The sequence below is a fragment of the Thermobia domestica genome, chromosome 17 (assembly GCF_964235325.1).
Source record: "Thermobia domestica chromosome 17, izTheDome1.hap1.1, whole genome shotgun sequence".
Taxonomy (NCBI): Eukaryota; Metazoa; Arthropoda; class Insecta; order Zygentoma; family Lepismatidae; genus Thermobia; species Thermobia domestica.
The window spans coordinates 86,478,436-86,495,768 of record NC_137470.1 but is presented as its reverse complement, the minus strand read 5'-3'; the positions used below and the strand labels follow the sequence as shown (position 1 = coordinate 86,495,768).

Here is a 17,333-nt window from a genome sequence, read left to right as displayed (position 1 = left end):
AAACCAAGGTGGTTTAAACCTTGGTTTAAACCAGCTGTTTTTTTCATAAGAAACAACTGGTTTAAACAAACAAACAAACAAAAAAAAAAAGAAAGAAAAAAGAACGAAAAGTGCTTTAAATCTTGTGAACTTCATGGTGACGTTTCCACATATCAAACCATCCGCATTACGTTTATCTACTTTTCACCTTTTAGTCAAGGGGTCCCGTGTTCAATTCACGGTCTAACCACAACCCATCTTTCAAGTGTAAACCAAGTAGCGATATGAGGTGTCCCTTTAAGCGAAAGTCTTCTCCGTGATAACCTTGGTATTTCATACGGATGTTAAGCCTAAACATACGAAATGAAACCAAATTATATATTTCTACTTGAATGAATGCCTGTTGTTTTATAAAGAAGCCAAGGTTGCTTAAATATATTGATAGAAATTGGCAAAATTTATCAACTTCCTACGTAGCTTCCAACATCGACTTGGATTTGACTTTGTTTTAATTTTATTGAATGATATCTACATACCAAATTTGTAATTTAATACCTCAGTTTTAGCGTAGTAATTATGATATGTTGACCTTAAAATTTTACATACAAATATATTTAAAGTAATAACAGGATTTTCCCAATGGCTAAGGCGGGAGTTTCCCAATTTTTATATATAATTCTGGTATAATGTTTTTACTTGTGTAACTGTTTATCTTTTTGTCCTTCTGAAATGACTTTTGACAATTGTATTAACAAGTAGGCCTATGTAAAGATCAGTACAACGTATTTTTATCAGGAGTCATTCGTGAGTGAGTCGGCAATTGCATTTGTAACCAATTAGTCCAAGGCGGTTCGACTGGAAGCCTTCGAAATGTGGGTGTGGAGAAGAATGGAAAGAATTAGTTGGGTCGAGCGGAAAACGAATCAGAGAGTGTTGGAAATGGTGAGTGAGAAAAGAACACTTTTAGATATTATTAGGAAGAGGAAGAGAAACTGGTTGGGACATTGTCTAAGAAGAGATTGTATCATGAGGGACGTCCTAGAGGGTATGGTGGCGGGAAAGAGAGGGGGGGGGGGGCAAGGAGACTACAATTAATGGATGATATAAAAACAGAAAGATCATACGTGAAGACGAAGAGGTTAGCGGAGGACAGTGGAGCATGGAAGCTTCTCAGCTGCGGCAAGTGACTTGCCAATAAAGGCAGAATACTTATGATGATGAGTCCCGGTTTCGTGTCCAAATGGACAATTTCTCTTGGATGTAAGTCGAGAAGCGATTTGGATTCCGCTTTAAGCTTATGTGACCCCTTGCAGCATAACCATGTTGTTGCATATTAACACCAAGGCGAAACAAACTAATTTCTGTCCATATCTAATATAAATACATAGAGTAAATTATTTAAACAAAAAAAAAAAAAAAAAAAAAAAAAAGCTGGTTTAAACAAAAAAACTGGTTTAAACCAAAAAACCTGTTTTTTTTTTCAATAAAAACGGTGGTTTTTGCCAACCCTGAATTTGACATTATGTATTGTGCAACATTCTGCAAAGGTTGCATTTAACGTGCTACTTGGTAGAGTACTAAAAATATTTTATAGGTTCTTCTTCTTTTTCGAAGGATAAATACAACTTTCCTACATTGTCCAGAAATACAGCGTTGGTTGAAATTAATGTCTTGTACACCCTCTTTCCCATGAACACAATGATTTTATCCGCAAAGCATGGGCGGCGATTAGGGGGGGCAAAGGGGGGCAGTTGCCCCCCCACTTTTCTGAAATGGCCTATTAATGTATTTAGTTTCAACCAGGGAAATTTGTATATTAACATTGATATACAAATATTCAGATCATGTCTTGCCCCCCCACTTTTAACGTCCAATCGCCGCCACTGCCGCAAAGTGATCATATTTGATGACATCTCTTAAACTGCGCACATGCTTTTGTCCAATAGTGTCAGTGTCCGGTATTTGGACCTAAGTGCTATGTGTTTGATGGCTTGCCTTCGTTACCTGTTGTTTATTTCTGTAGTTTTCGAAAGTAATTCCCTAGCACTCGGGGCAAATGAATAGACCTTGACGTGCTATATAAGCGTGTTAAATATGTTATTGAGGTTTACGTCTTCGAAGTTATGAGAGGTCGAAGTTTATCATACTTTTGAAAGCAATAACTCTTGCACCGAACTCAACCGAGTGAGATCAGACTGGACGTAGTGATAGAACCTCACCTGCTATATAAATATGTGAAATAATGTGGTGTGCTGGGTAACGGTTCCGAAGTTATGAGTGGTCAAATTTTGCGTCATAATTTCGGAAACAAAAATTTACATTGGGTGTTCTAAAAATGGCGCCCACGGACTACAGAGTACTACTCTACAAATCAAAATTAAGCAAAAAATATCTATAATTGTCTACCTTTCTGGTCCTCGTCTGGAGACGCAAATTGAACTATGTGGCAATGACGCAAATAAAGAACCGCAGAGATCTACCAATCTATCAAATAGTTACCTCGATTCTTTCCAGATGGAAGTGAAAGTGAACGTATGTTGACACAGTACCACTTATTAATATAACAATCGATGTAACTGCTTAATGGATTTCATAGAACAATGCTAATGGTTCCAAGTTACTCTGCGATGTTGCCACAGAGTGAAATTTCGATTTTATATAACAGGGGAAGGAGGCCTTATATGTCATTATATGGCATTTTCGTTTTATTTTGACCTGAAGAATAGCGCTTTGTTGTTCGTGGGCGCCATTTTTAGAACACCCGATATATATAGTCTAGCAGAAACTGGCCAAATTTGAGCCAAACCTTGCGTGGAGATATGCCCAATGCTTTTTTGCAGTTTCTGATAGTTCAAAGTCCATAGAATCGAAATTCGGAAGGTGCCGGCTCGGTATTTTTGGGCATTTTGATTTACGTCACCTTTTTCAATATGGCGACTTGCGCATCATTTTTGTTATGAGAAATTCATACTTACTATCGTAATTCACTTACTACTCAGACAATTGCAGTGATGATTTGCACGTAAGTTAAGGTTGACTAAATAAAGTTCTATACCACATCCTAATATAAGAAGTAAACAGTGTTTCCAACCTAAAATCTTGTAAAAAAAATCGAGTTTTGTAAGGTTGAAGCATAATCTGAAGTACATGCTAAATAGGATATTGTCAAAATTGTCTAGTACATTTGGCTTATTTCTGACATAAAAATCAAAATATGTAGAGTATCACTCAGTTGTTAAGTTTTGCTTCTGCTCTGCCCTTTTTAAGTAACGTTCACATACTAATTATTACCTATAAACTGAACTCAATTTTGAGTATAAATTAAGAACCACTTTACTAATAAGAAGGCTCTATCCGTTTCAAAAAATAAGTTGATTTTTGGTCAGTTAAGTATATTTAGTCTATAGAGTAGCTTTCGTCAGTCAGAGTGAGTAACAGTTAGCAACACTGCTACTTCCTAATCTTATCTTAAATAGGAAATAAGTTGAAGAAAATCTAATTTATAAAAAAGACAGTGCATTCTCATTGATGATGTAGTCCTTAAGTTACATTCAATATTAATATCAATATGAAACCTATTTGTAGAATTTTTTCAGAGTCAGTCAGAGTGAGTAACAGTTAGCAACACTGCTACTTCCTAATCTTATCTTAAATAGGAAATAAGTTGAAGAAAATCTAATTTATAAAAAAGACAGTGCATTCTCATTGATGATGTAGTCCTTAAGTTACATTCAATATTAATATCAATATGAAACCTATTTGTAGAATTCCTGGGATTTAGTGCTATTTTGTTAATACTTACTTTACATCATAATGAAAAACAGTGCTTTCATTGTCAACTTGTTTTTGAAGAAATACAGAAACTTCTGCATATAGTAATACTCCACTATATTAGATTCTGAGTAAAACAAAGATTAGAAAATTAATCTTTATAAAATGAAGTTTATAAAATGGATTATTTTTCAGCCAACTCTGCTCCAGCCGTGTTGAAATTTTGCAAACTGATAAGCTGATTACTTTCGTATTCGGTATTTAATCATTCAGCGTCAGGGTCTTCGTCATCGGGATTGCCTTGGTCGGTGAAATCTTCGTCTGGTTCTTCAGCTGTTAAGTTCTTGAGTCGCGTTGCAGGGTTTTGATAGTTTGCTTTACCAAGGCAGCCACAGAAAACAGTACAACTTCGGTTAGAAGATGCGCAGTTACACTTTCCAGAGGGCTTTTTCCACACCTGCACATAATCATTTGTAGAATTTGTGGCGGAACAACTTCTGTTCCTGTAGGCACCTCTGCTGCTACGAGAACCTTTTTTTAGCTATCGTAACACCATCCATGTTGTAAAGGATTAAGAGTAGGACCAGATGGTTCCATTGCAGATCTCCATACCGTATTACAATTTGAGCTCATTTCACATGTTCTGCAAAGGCTTCAGTTGTTGGTGGCAATGTTTAAGAGGTAGAGCAAGTACTGCTTTATATTTTCCGGTAACAGCACTCCAGAAGTGAAACCTTACGTCTGTCATTGTATCAAAAGATTTTTTTACATAGCATGATCCTATAAACCGTGTGTCCTTACTGATAATAGAATCCATATTAACATCTAGAAGGCCTTTAAGGAGTAACTCTTTGCTTTCTTGAAGCTTCTTGACTATTTTACCTTTACTAATTCTGTAAATGTTTTCTACAGTGTCACATCCTGAGAGAGCGTGAGCTGCTAACAGCTGGTCAGCTATGTCCTTATGTTTCATAACTGTTGCTCCTATGTCTATTACCATCCTGTTTGGTCTTGTTGATTTCATAAGAACATTTGCGTTCAAACTGTAAAGATTATAAAAGTGAAGTAGTAAAAGAAATATATTTGTATTATCATAAATCACTTTTAAGTTTTCGTAGTTGCAATCTAGTACTCTCATCACAACATTCTGAACAATTAGTACATCAGCTACATGTTCTGTTCAAAGATCAATTCGTTCCATCACAACACTATTCTTAATTTGAAGAGGCACTGCATGCTGACCAATTATGGTGAGCGTTTCCAAGTTGTTCTCAGAGAATGTCCACTTTGCTACATATTTGCATATTATGTCTATGAGTTGAACTTTATTTTCGTACGCTTGCGAAACAACATGTTGTGGTGGCTCAGTGGTAGAGCATTCACCTCTGGTGCTTGGGGTCTCGGGTTCGATCCCAGCCCCCGCCAAGTGAACTTTGTGGTGGACAAACACCGTGTGCGTGGGTTTTCTCGGGTTCTCCCGTTTCCTCCCACTTTCTTCATTCCACCATTCCATTCATTACTCATCATCACCGTCTCCTTTAGCCTGACCGACATAAGCGTGGGACGTAAAACTCAAAGATTTCATTTCAAACAACATGTTGTGATAGGAGTTGTGACATCAAATTGAAGCGATATTTTGTGGACCCTTTCTCTGACGCTCTTTTAGACCTCGTCATGCTTTTAATGCTGACTTAAGCATATCGATCAAATATGAGACAAACTATTGGGTGCCTGAGATGTTTCTCTAGGTACTCAGAAAAATTAACAACATAATCTCTAACTGTTCAGTTTGTTGGCCATGCAACTATCCACAATATAGCACAACCATCAAGGAATATTTCACCCACTGCAGAATAAAACCTTTGTGAATGTTCTACAGCCAAAATGGTTTTCATCTTTGATTTGCTGGTACTTCTCATCTTTCCATTGTCTTTAAATAAAGCGGTTCGGACAGGTGAAAGATCATGCTGAAATAATCGTCTGATAATCGAAGTCTCGATTTATAAACATGCCGATTACTCGGGTGTACACAAGATTAGAATCGACTATACGCTCACTTGAAATTTTTATAATTTTTTCAACTTAGCCATAGTGACTACCCTCCTTTCTATCATATTGTAGAAACCTGGCCATGATTTCTCAAAACTTTTCACCTGAGCTTCTCCAATTGCAACAACATTATTCACGTTAATGTCTTTTGATAAGGTTACTCCAAATGCTATATTTATAATTTCTGATGGATGTTGTTCTAGTTGTAGAGAATCTATCAACTATGCAAGCTTAAGACGTATTTTTTCTCGATCACTGTTATCCGGAATAATTCTTGCTGGAAATTCCTCTTTGTGATGTATTACAATCTTTTGAGAGTCGCAGTTCTCTCATATCCTTCGTGTCCTTTTCTATTTGGTCGAAAATGTGTAGACTAAGTGCCCACTTCTTCATTGCATTGGGTTTTAGGGTAAGACCGTTTATGCCCTCTGGTCCATGACCATATCGCATAAATATGATTTCTATGTGCATATCACTCCAAATTCCATTCCATACTTCTGGTTCATGTCGCATTATATGTTCTTTCAGAAATCTCTCCATAATATGATGGGAATTTAGGATTTAGGATCTAGATTTCTGGGCTTTCGGCGTCTAAGGTCATTTAGCCCTTCACGATTTGAGGGAGGACGTTCCCTCGGCGAGCACACAATCCGGTCAAAGGGAAGGAAGAAAGGATTGGGGAAGGAAGGAAGCGGCCTGGGACCTATAAGTTAGGTACTACCCCGGCATTTGCCCAGGAAAACCTCATTCAGGGTGACTGGCCTGAAAAAGCGTGTTACACTTTTCTGACCGAGTGACCCACCGGGAATCGAACCCGGGACCGCTCGCACCGAAGTTTTTCCATGGATATTAGACAATACAGACAATATTTTGCGTGGTTGAAGTGATTCACAGCAAACAAAATATGGCAACATTTGTTGGATAGCCCACAAATGCCGTGGGAAATTCCCTTCAAGCTCTGCTCTGATATAAATCATCATTATGAAAACGGGTTTCATTAATTAATCCAGACACAATTTACACGTTTTACTTTTTACAGCAGATGCTTCCAAAATTTCCAATATTTATTACTCTTTCATGAAAGTTGTCCTTTCATATGAACAAAAATGTCTACACTAGTAATAAATTTGAGTTGGCAACGCTGTTAAACAATGTCAGCATGAAGTTTTGTTATATAGTACAAAATTTACCTTGACAAAGGTTATTTGCTCTACAAAATTTCAACGCAATTACTGAAGATCTTGCTGATTTAAGAAGCAAATTTGTATCTCCAGAAAATATACCATTAATGCGCAGGGCGTCATATTGAAAAGGGCTCGTATATCACAATGCCCAACAATGCCGAGCTGGCACCCTTCGGATTTCTATTCTATGGATTAAGACCTTTCAAATTCCGTTAAAAAAACTTTGGGCATACCTCCACGCAAGGTACATCTTATATTCTGCTAGACTTATATATATAAACCTTAATAATGTTGAACCACGAGACCGATCTCGACCAAATTTGCCGCACAGATGAGGTTCGGGCCTGGGATAGTTTTTTTTTTTATCATTTCACTTTTGACGGTGCAAGTTAGGGGAGGAGGAGGACGGGAAAATACTTAAAAATGATAACAATGACCGATATTGGTGTCGAATCCATAGCTTTCGAGTCGCTGACTGAACAGTGAAACTTCGGATGCTGTTTAAATCCAAATTCAGCCCACAACCACAGATGTATATATATATATATAAATGAACGAAAATCACCGATATTAGTGTCGAATCCATAGTTTTCCGGTTTGCTGAGACGAATAGTGACACACCCGGTGCTGTTTAAATCCAAAGTTACCCCTTTATATCCAAAATGAAACGTATTCTCACCGTGCGAAGAACAGGTATTCTGTTAGTATACAGGGTGTTTCAAAACAACACCGACAACGTTTGGGAGGTGATTCCTGACACCAAGATAAGACAAAAAGTATAGACCAACCTGGGTGCACAAATGCTTCCTTTCGGAGTTACAGGCTGCCGAAAATATGAAAAAATGAATAAAGGTCCAAAGCCCCGATATTATGGAACCTACCGTAGTCGGGTCAAGACTTCACTTAAGAAGTAGTATGTGCCCTATCCAAATATCCATATTTCAGAATCCTGCGGTACTTCTGCAACAGTTTTTACAGAGGTATTTGGTGAGTACTTCAAATTACATGTTCTTAGCCAAATTCCCTCTAAAAAAAATTGTTGCGTGAGTACCGCAGGATTCTGAAACATATTTTTTTTTTTTATAGGGCACATATTAGTTCCTAAGTGAAGTCTTGACCCGACTACGGTAGGTTCCATAGTTTTTTACCGATCAACCTTTAAAGTTCATTTTTTCATGTTTTCGACAGCCTATAACTCCGAAAAGAAGCATTAGTGCACCCAGGTTGGTCTATACTTTTTGCCTTATCGTGGTGTCAGGAATCACCTCCCTAACGTTGTTGATGTTGTTTTGAAACACTCTGTATATGTTTGGATTGGATTTAAGTTTACCGTTCCTTGCAGCAGCGACGCTGTTTGAAACGTAGACTTACAGGTTAACGTGGAATGCGAAAACCACATGAGCTCCTGCCAGGAATGAAACCGGGTCTTCCATACTAGGGGCGTGTATGCACGAGGGAGCTCTCCATATCCGATCGGAATCAAATTTGGCACTTTTAGACTTTGACGTGCCGTGTGAGCGTGTGAAATATTCAGTTGTGAAGGGTTTTGGTTCTCGAGGTATCTTTTCATCAGAAATCCTTTCTTTTTGAGCTCCAAAAGTGTGATTAGAAGAAATAATATTAGTTCAGTTTGCAAAATTAAAGCAATGAATGACCATTTTTAAGTATGATCTTACTTTAACACGGTGATAAAAATTCGTTATTCACATAGTTTCGTCCTTTCTTTATTGGTATAACGTGTTAATATGTTTGAAATAGAAAACGTCAGGTTCGTGTTTTTTACTTTCCGGTCCTGGAGTTTAAAGCTACTTGTTGACTGCATGCTTTCCTTTATATTATATATGTATATCTTAGCTCCTAAAACATGTTACTAATTTAAGTTTATGCATAAAATGTAAATGTTAATTTCGTAGAAAATCAAATCAATCATATTTTCAGTAGAGTTTTAGCTAACAATATTAAACTTTTTAGTAAAACATTTTTATTGGTGACACATTAATAATTCTATAAACTGTTTGGAAAGAACGTAATGCTTTCACGGATGTGCGCTTTCTTTCTTTTGTGTCTAGTGACCAAATTGATTCGTTCAAAGTTCATATTAGTTTTCTTGGGAATAAAGTAATTAAAAGACTTCTCGTGTTAAAATCGGAAAAGAAAGGTGGTTATTTTTTTTCGTAAATAATTTTAAACCGTTTACCAAATTTTCGTTGATCAGTTACCTTGAACATGTTATTCTTTATAAGCAGTGTTGGTCTAATAATATAACTGATTTGTGTAATTATGTTTGTTTGTGTATTTTCTCGGGATTTTCCTGTTTTCTTCATTTTACCAACTTATTCATCATTACTTTCTTCTATTTATCATAGTTTTTAAAATTCTACATAGCGTAGATGCGGGATATTAAACTAAACATTGGTATAGCTTAAATTAATCACACAGTAATGTTCGTAAGTGAGTCTTTCCTTCAATATTTCGAGGGTGACACTCAGATACTCATTCTCAAGGGCACAGTGGCATAAGTTGTTGTTCACAACACCATCTTCACAGTGTTTTCTTGTGTTTTAACAGTGGTAGTTTATGAATATTGTGTAATATATTACGCAATATATTTATGGTCGGGTACCTTTCCCAGTATGTTGTACATTGCTCTTATTATTTTACTTTATAACAATATACAAGAATTGTTCACTACAAGAGCAATATATATAATATTGGAAAAGGTAGGCAACCATAAGTATCGATAAAATTCACGTAATATTCATAAATTATCACTGTTGAGACACAAAATGACAATATGAAAATCTTGTTGTGAAAAGGGACTTAAGCCATTGTGTACCCTTGAGAATGAGCATCCGAGTGTAACACTCGAAATATTGGAGAAAAGATTGACGCAAAACACTACTATGTGAGTAATTTGAGGTACTATAATGTTTTCTATACGATCGGTAAGTAATTATAAACATTGTTATTTACGAAAGATGTGATAATATTAATTGCCTTAACGTCTTTTGTACACATTTATTTTAGTGTAGTATTAATACGGTAATTCTTTGTTTATTTTCTAGATGAACTTCCAACCTCGACAGACATCTCACACGCCCTCACGATATGAGGTTTTCGAACCTGATATAGACATTCTGGTTTATAATGGTCCCTTGACTCATCAAATTCGCACAGTGAAGTTCTTCTCGCTTTCCACAAGTGTTATGGGATTCCTTGCTCAACCTATGCTTATTCGTAAGTCAGCAGAAATTGGAAGTCTTGGATTTACGATAGCTGTTGGTACTTTCGTGTGTGTTTTTACGTACGTCACGCCGTTTCTTCTCCATTATTTGACCAAGAAATATGTTACTAAGCTACATTACAATCCTCGTCGAGATGAGTACAAAGCTCAAGTTATGACGTTCTTCATGAGAAAACGTGAGGTAAACATTGTCAATGACTTTTTTTTTCTTTATAATGTTTTTAGCTTTGTTGAAGAAATTTGTGATGAAGAATATCGTGTCCATTGTATTTTTATTTATTTATGTAATATTATTTATTTATTGTCGTTTATTTTCAATCAGTAATATCCATTTTTTTTAGATGGGTAAATTGTAAAGCGATGTTAGCGAAATTATTTACTGTTATTTACTAGTTATGCTAAAGTCTGAGGCAGTTGAAAGATACATTCAAATAGCCAACTGAGTCCATTTTAGCTAAGTTTCAAATATAGTTTTCATTTACCTACACTAAAATAAGTGATAACTTGAGGTACACTCATGTCCAAAATTATTGTCGCATGTCTATATATATGTTGTTGTAGAAATATAATTTGATAACGAATTCGCCCGGTATTTCTTATAATGTTAGTATGTGTATAATTGGTAAAAACATGTATGTGGCAAATTTCATGTCAAAAGTGCAGTAAATAAGAACAATAACGTAAATAAGAACAATAACGTAAACGAAAATAGCACTTTCTTCTCTATTTAGCAACATTTTGTTTTACTCGTTCTAATTTTCGTATTTAGAATTCTTTTCCTATGAAATTTACCACAAATATACATTTCCCGATTATACACATAGTATCAGTGTTAAAAGTATCCTGCAAAATCATTATCAAATTATATTCTTACAAGAAGACAGTTATAGATATGCGACAATCATTTTGGACATGAGTGTACATAGTCTTTTTTGGAAATCCCTTGGGGTATAATCAGTCACTTCTGGTGGCTGTGAGATATATCATTAATAACTTTCTTATTAATTAATATCTAAATTATTAATTGGACTTGGTTGTTTTTCCTCTATATGAGCAGTGTTTTTTCTTTCTTTTCATCCAATGTTTTGTGAACCTTATATGTTCTTTATTTAGTTCTGATCAGAGTATTATGTAATTACTCTAAACATTTTATATGTGTATATGACAATTTTATTATAAAGACTAAGTTTACAAAGCCAAATCCAGGCTAATCTTGTTCGGAATCTCTTTGTGGATCATCAATCTAAGCGGGAAAAAGAAGTTGACGATAAATTTCTGGGAGTTTTCATTTTCATTTTTTAATGATACCCGAAGTTTCACGAAGTTTCTTCATTAGAAGTTCGATGAAATCAGTCTATTCGAAATCAGACTTCCCTATAGCTAGACCTTTCTTTTTAGTAAAGACAAGTGAAATGAATGGCTTATATTTCTGTTTATTTTATTTTATTTTATTTTATTTTATTTTTTTTTTTATTTATTTTTTTTTTTTGAGTAAGACTATAGGAACTCTGTTTTAATAATAATTTCCGAAATGAACATTTTTACTGTAACAATTTTTACATTTTTTTTTTCCATATAACAATTATTGGTATAATTCTTCTTTTAACGAATATTGTAACAATATCGAAATTAATATTTAATAACACAAATTGGAATAATTGCGTGAGTTTGGTGAGAGGAGAGTGGTTACAGAAGGAAGATTTCTTCCAGTGCTTTTCCCGGTGGAAGCGTTCCTAGCATCGCTGCTACGTTCCCTCTTTGCACAGCCATACTTAATCTCTGTATAAGAAAGGCTGAAGCTCGAGTGTCGCCTGTTTTGAGAGTTATTCGGCGCCCAATTTCTTTAATAAAATTTAGTCCTTCATGACCCCAGGACCCACAAGTTTCGATGGCGATGGTGATGAAGTGGTATTTGTCCAGGAGGTTGTTATATTTTCGTCTCTTTTCAGATTCTCTACGAGTTGCCACCATCCCAGCTTTTGTGGGCTTATTGTATTTTCCCTGTATTTCGTAAACTGAGGATTCTTGTGGCTAATTTTAAAATGTTGAGTGAGCCTTTTTGTCTATTGGTAACTTCTGAAGTTTGGCATCAAAAGCTTGCCCCAGCTCCTGAAAATGGCTGGATCACGTGCAGCAACCACAAACGGAGATGTTTTTGCTCTTGCATTTAGAATATATTTCTCTAGCTCTCTATTGTTTCTAGTAACTTTATCAAACTCATATTTTTCTTTGGCTTCAAATGACTGTCCCCTAATAGGAAATATCATAGTCACTTTTTTTTAAGCGTTTAGCAATTATAGCCATATAGTGAAAATATCGTATCATAATGTAATTCTTATTGTTTGCAGAATAAGAATTACAAGTGCCCAGTTCTTCAGCATCCACGGAAATGTTGATTAAGGCTGCAGCATTGAATCATCATTATTTACCCCTCTCTTCCCTAGGTTGATCGTACGAGGAGGATTTCGAAAGTTTCCGGGCTAACATGAAATGGGGTAGATAGATTAGTACATCTAGAGTAGATAATAAAGTGATTCTTGTATGTATTTCAGTTGTAATTTGAACACCATGATGTGAATACTCTTTCTATTACGGTAGGTTGAGCGAATCATGGCGCAGCATAATGGTGTAGCCACGTTTCATTGACAGCCATCAAACTGCTGAAGGAAATAGGAGGAATTACGTTCAAAATTGTATGTGAAGCAAGCACACGATATAGTTTCTGATCGGCATTCAATTCTTTTGGAATCCACTTTGTGAACAACTTTCTGATTTTTAGTTCCTTATAAACAATGATGAACACATTTTACAGATATCCCTGAGCTTTCTCGTGGCTAAGCGGTTAGCGTACGTGCTTTTGGCGTTGGAGACCTGGGTTCAAAATCCGGAAGAAGCTCATGTGGTTTGGATTCCACGTTAATCAGTAGGTTCACGTCTCACATAGCCTCGCTGCTGAAAGGGATACTAACATCAAATCAATTCGATTCCACAGATATCCCTGTTATCTCCGCAATTATCTTCAGGCCAATTCGTTTATCTGACTGTGAGAGCATCGTCTCGTACACAGAATCAACGTTCTTGAATGTTACTGCAGTTTTGGATCGTCCTGAAAGAACCTAGTCTTCGGTCAATGTTCTTCCTCTACTAAAGTCAGCAACCCTCTCCTAATGTCTTTGTTCACCCATGCCATCATGTAATTCGTTTTGAATCTCGTTGATACTCACCCTGAGCAAAGAAGATACCTGATCACTTACATCTTCTCGTGCCGCGTGAACTCCATATTTTGCTGCACCGTCACTCATTCAATCCCTAATAATATAAAGAGTATTTACACCATGATGTTTACAGTACAAGTGAAGTACAAGAATCACTTCATCACATCCAGTTATACTAATCTGTCTGCCAGTCTTTTAGCCTAGATCGCAAATTTTACAAACTTCCCTCGCACGTACATTATCGACATATCTGTAGCCAAAACATGGATGTTGAAAATATAGAAAGACAGGTGTCGTTTAAAATAAATTTCTGCAATAACAATGTTGAACACTTTCAAATTTTCCCCATAATCTAAGATAAATAGACTCAATTTTCTTTCACCTCCTCGCTTTATGCTTTGAGTATCTCTTCTTTTTGTAAACCGAATTAGCCTTCAACAGATGCAGCTCCTTCCGTCTCTCTACGTGTTGCAGTTTAAACTCCAGTTTTTCTATTTTTCGTTATTTCTTTTTAAGCCTTTTCTCTTAGGATGGTACTTATTGTAGTTTTTCATTGTAGTTCATTGCACTGAGAACAAGTGTTACTTCATTGGTAGCCCGATGAAATATCGTATTGTGTCACAAAAAAATGACTTCAGCTTTTCTTACAAAATGTGCGTATCAGGTTTTCCCTCAAGAAACAACTCAAGGAGTTTCTTTACAGTTATTTCTTCTGTTAGATGATGTAAGTCGATTTCTCCAGTTAGAAGGGCATAATACAGCAGCCATTCATCGTCGTTTGATTAAAAATTATGACGGAACTTAATAAATGATTGCTGTGTGCACTGGTACTACAAAGAATTCAAAGAAAGACTTACCGACCAGCACGACGAGAGAAGCCGAGGGTAGATATTTGTGACGGAAGACAACCTTGATGAACGCATGAATCATGTGGTTCGTGAAAGGGGTAAAATGTCATACCTCAACTGTCTGATCTCGGAATTTCAGGGAAATCAGCAGCCGCCTGGAGAAATCGAAATACATTACGTAGTTCACACTTAAGAGGGCGCTTCGATTGCACTCGTTATGTTTTCACGCTCGCTGCTCCACAATGATTGAGCAATAGAATCTGTTCCGAATTTTCTGATCTTGGAATTTCAGGGAACTCAGTAGCCTCTTGGAGAATCGAAATATATCACGAAATTCACGAGGGCGCCTCGATTATTCTCAATATGTTTTCACGCTCGCTACTCCACAATGATTGAGCGATAGCATCTATTCCGAATAGCCTGATCGTAAAATTTCAGGGAAATCAGCCTGGATAAATCGAATTCTATCATGTAGTTCACCCTTGGCGGGCGTTTCGATTGCACTCGATATGTTTTCACGCTTGCTACTGAGCTCCCTCGTGGCTAAGCGGTTAGCGTACGCGCCTTTGCCGTGGGAGACCCGGGTTCGATTCCCGGTGGGAGCTCATGTGGTTTGGATTCCACGTTAATCAGTAGGTCCACGTCTCATATAGCCTCGCTGCTGAAAGGGACGCTAAACTAAAATCAGTAACTCAACGCTCGCTACTCTTCAGTGATTGAACGGCAGTGTATTTATTTGGAGGATGTGCAATTCCCAGGAACAGAACTGGCTAATTCGCGTTTCGCCATCTCATGTGGTTCTCCTGGTGGCTTAACGGAGGTTGGAAAACGGACCTCATAATTGTTTGTTAGTTCAACCATCATTCACAATTCCTGGATCTATAATACAATTTTCAGGCAGCCTACACGTACTTACTACCTCTCGGACACTTATATGATTGCGGATCACGAATTAACACAGTGTCTTGACATACCATGCATAATCATTTCCGTATAGATGATTCTGTGGTTAACTCATCTCATTTTCTCTCCGGTGTTTCTCCACTACTACGACCTCTCAGTTAAGATCTCCACATACGTATTTAGATTACTTTATAGCACAATTGTTAGTAATGGATGAAATAACAGATATCATCTAAAAAATATATTAAAATAAACTGAACCGAAAGTTAAGGCCCCATCTGTAATTTGTTACAGAATTTAAAACTGTTTATTGCAGTGACTGTAGTTTGCAAGATTTTGGTTTATTCGCATACTCACTGTTGTTCCGCATTTGCTGCTTACGGACGCACCCTTCACGAGCCAACCAACTTCGCTGTGGCTTGAACCCGAATAGACAGAAATTTTGCTGGTAGTGACCAACTAAACAGAATGGTGCATGTTTTTCGCACTTAGTTCTATAACATGTATTTGCACGCATATTGTAAATCTTGTATACACAGTAAGGATGCATAACAGTCCTTTTTATGGTGTTTGCGTAGAATATTATCGCAAAGACACTGTACAAAAACGGCTAGGCCTTCCTAAAGTCAAACAGCACCAACGAACGCAACCCACTCATAACAAAGACTTGTTAAATGTACGAAGGATAGGTTTAGAAAAAAAAAGTCAATAAAATGAAACGAATTAATAGATAAGCCTCTGTTGTAAGTATGCACCATTATTTTTAAAGAATACATGTTAATTAAAGTACGAGATAGTACATTACACGGCACACTAATTACAAAGCACTGAACGGCTCTGAACCTCATAAGTTTGCATAACCATTATACAACTAACTTTTATCATTCAGAAATATCCTAGGTTTGAAGCAATTTAGTTTTCACGTTCATTTTATGCTATAGATGAAATCGTGTTATCATATTTCTAAAACTAACTTTGGTGTGCGTAATGGTACTGATACAACCGAACAATTGTGAACATTTCTATTATATTTCTTATTTCATCGTAAATAAAAAGTTTATAAAACTATATTTGCATCTTGGCTGTTTGTAACCTCTGGAAGATTGTATGTCGACATGGAATAAAATCTTTGAGTTTTACGTCCCACGATTATGCTTAAGGAGACGGTGATGGTGAGAAACAAATGACATGGTGAAATGAAGAAAGTGGGAGGAAACGGGAGAACCCCGACAAAACACGCGCACACGGTGTTTGTCCACCACAAAGTTAACTTGGTGCGAGCTGGGATCGAACCAGGGACCCCACGCACCGGAGATGAACGCTCTACTACTGAGCCACCGCGGCACGCTTTGTACGTCGACATATTCAATACCTTGAACCACTTTGTACACGTACAAAAAAAAAAAAAAAAAAAAAAATCGAAGGAATGCAATAAATGAATTGAATGTTTTCATCTTCACCTATTAGATAAGTGTTTTATGTACATATTTGAGAATGAACTACATTCGTAGATGTTTGTCCGCACATGTATTGGTATATTATAGTTGTCTTACTCATTCAAGCTTCATATAATACTTAATCTGACTTGAAAATAGTGAAAACATAATCACAACGGTATGAGCGCTTCTACTAAAACGTTTCGACGGGAGGTTAATAAGTAGGAATAAAAGGTAAGAAAGATTAAAGGTAAGGTAAGGATGAGCAGAGGAAATCTGAGGAGCGTACAAGTGAGCGCAATGTTGGAATACAGGGTCACATAGTGACGTGATAGTGTTATGAGGCTGTAAGTAGATGGAGTTCGATGCAGGAAGATAACCTTAAAAAACAAATAGGTCACTACAAGTTTAATAAAGCGAAGGAATAATATACTGAAGAGAGAGAAAAATGCGTGACAGGAATAAAGGATTGCGAAACGAAAGTTAATGTAGAAATTAAAAAAATAATCGATAAATAATAAAATTATTAAAAAATAAGAATAATGCATGAATATATAATAATTTCCTATCTATTGTTCTTCCCATCACAGAACCTCTACCTACCTCTGTAGACATAACATCATTATACAACAATATCTCTTGCATGGTCTCCATGGATAATTCCTAAACACACGTCCCAAACCTCGAAAAACCTAGCACTTCGT

At 36.4% G+C, this 17,333-nt stretch overlaps 1 protein-coding gene across 3 annotated transcripts in view; it reads left to right on the top strand.

Annotated features, from left to right (window-relative positions):
- Positions 1–17,333, top strand: part of LOC145673804 (transmembrane protein 70 homolog, mitochondrial-like) — a 53,719-nt gene that overhangs the window by 16,328 nt on the left and 20,058 nt on the right. For 2 of the 3 annotated variants that reach the window (XM_081743568.1, XM_081743566.1), the window contains exon 2: positions 10,049–10,408. In XM_081743568.1, the coding sequence (XP_081599694.1) occupies positions 10,049–10,408 (360 nt within the window). Of the gene's footprint in view, positions 1–834; positions 922–10,048; positions 10,409–17,333 lie in introns of those variants that run through there. The other variant, XM_081743567.1, reaches the window with a different exon arrangement.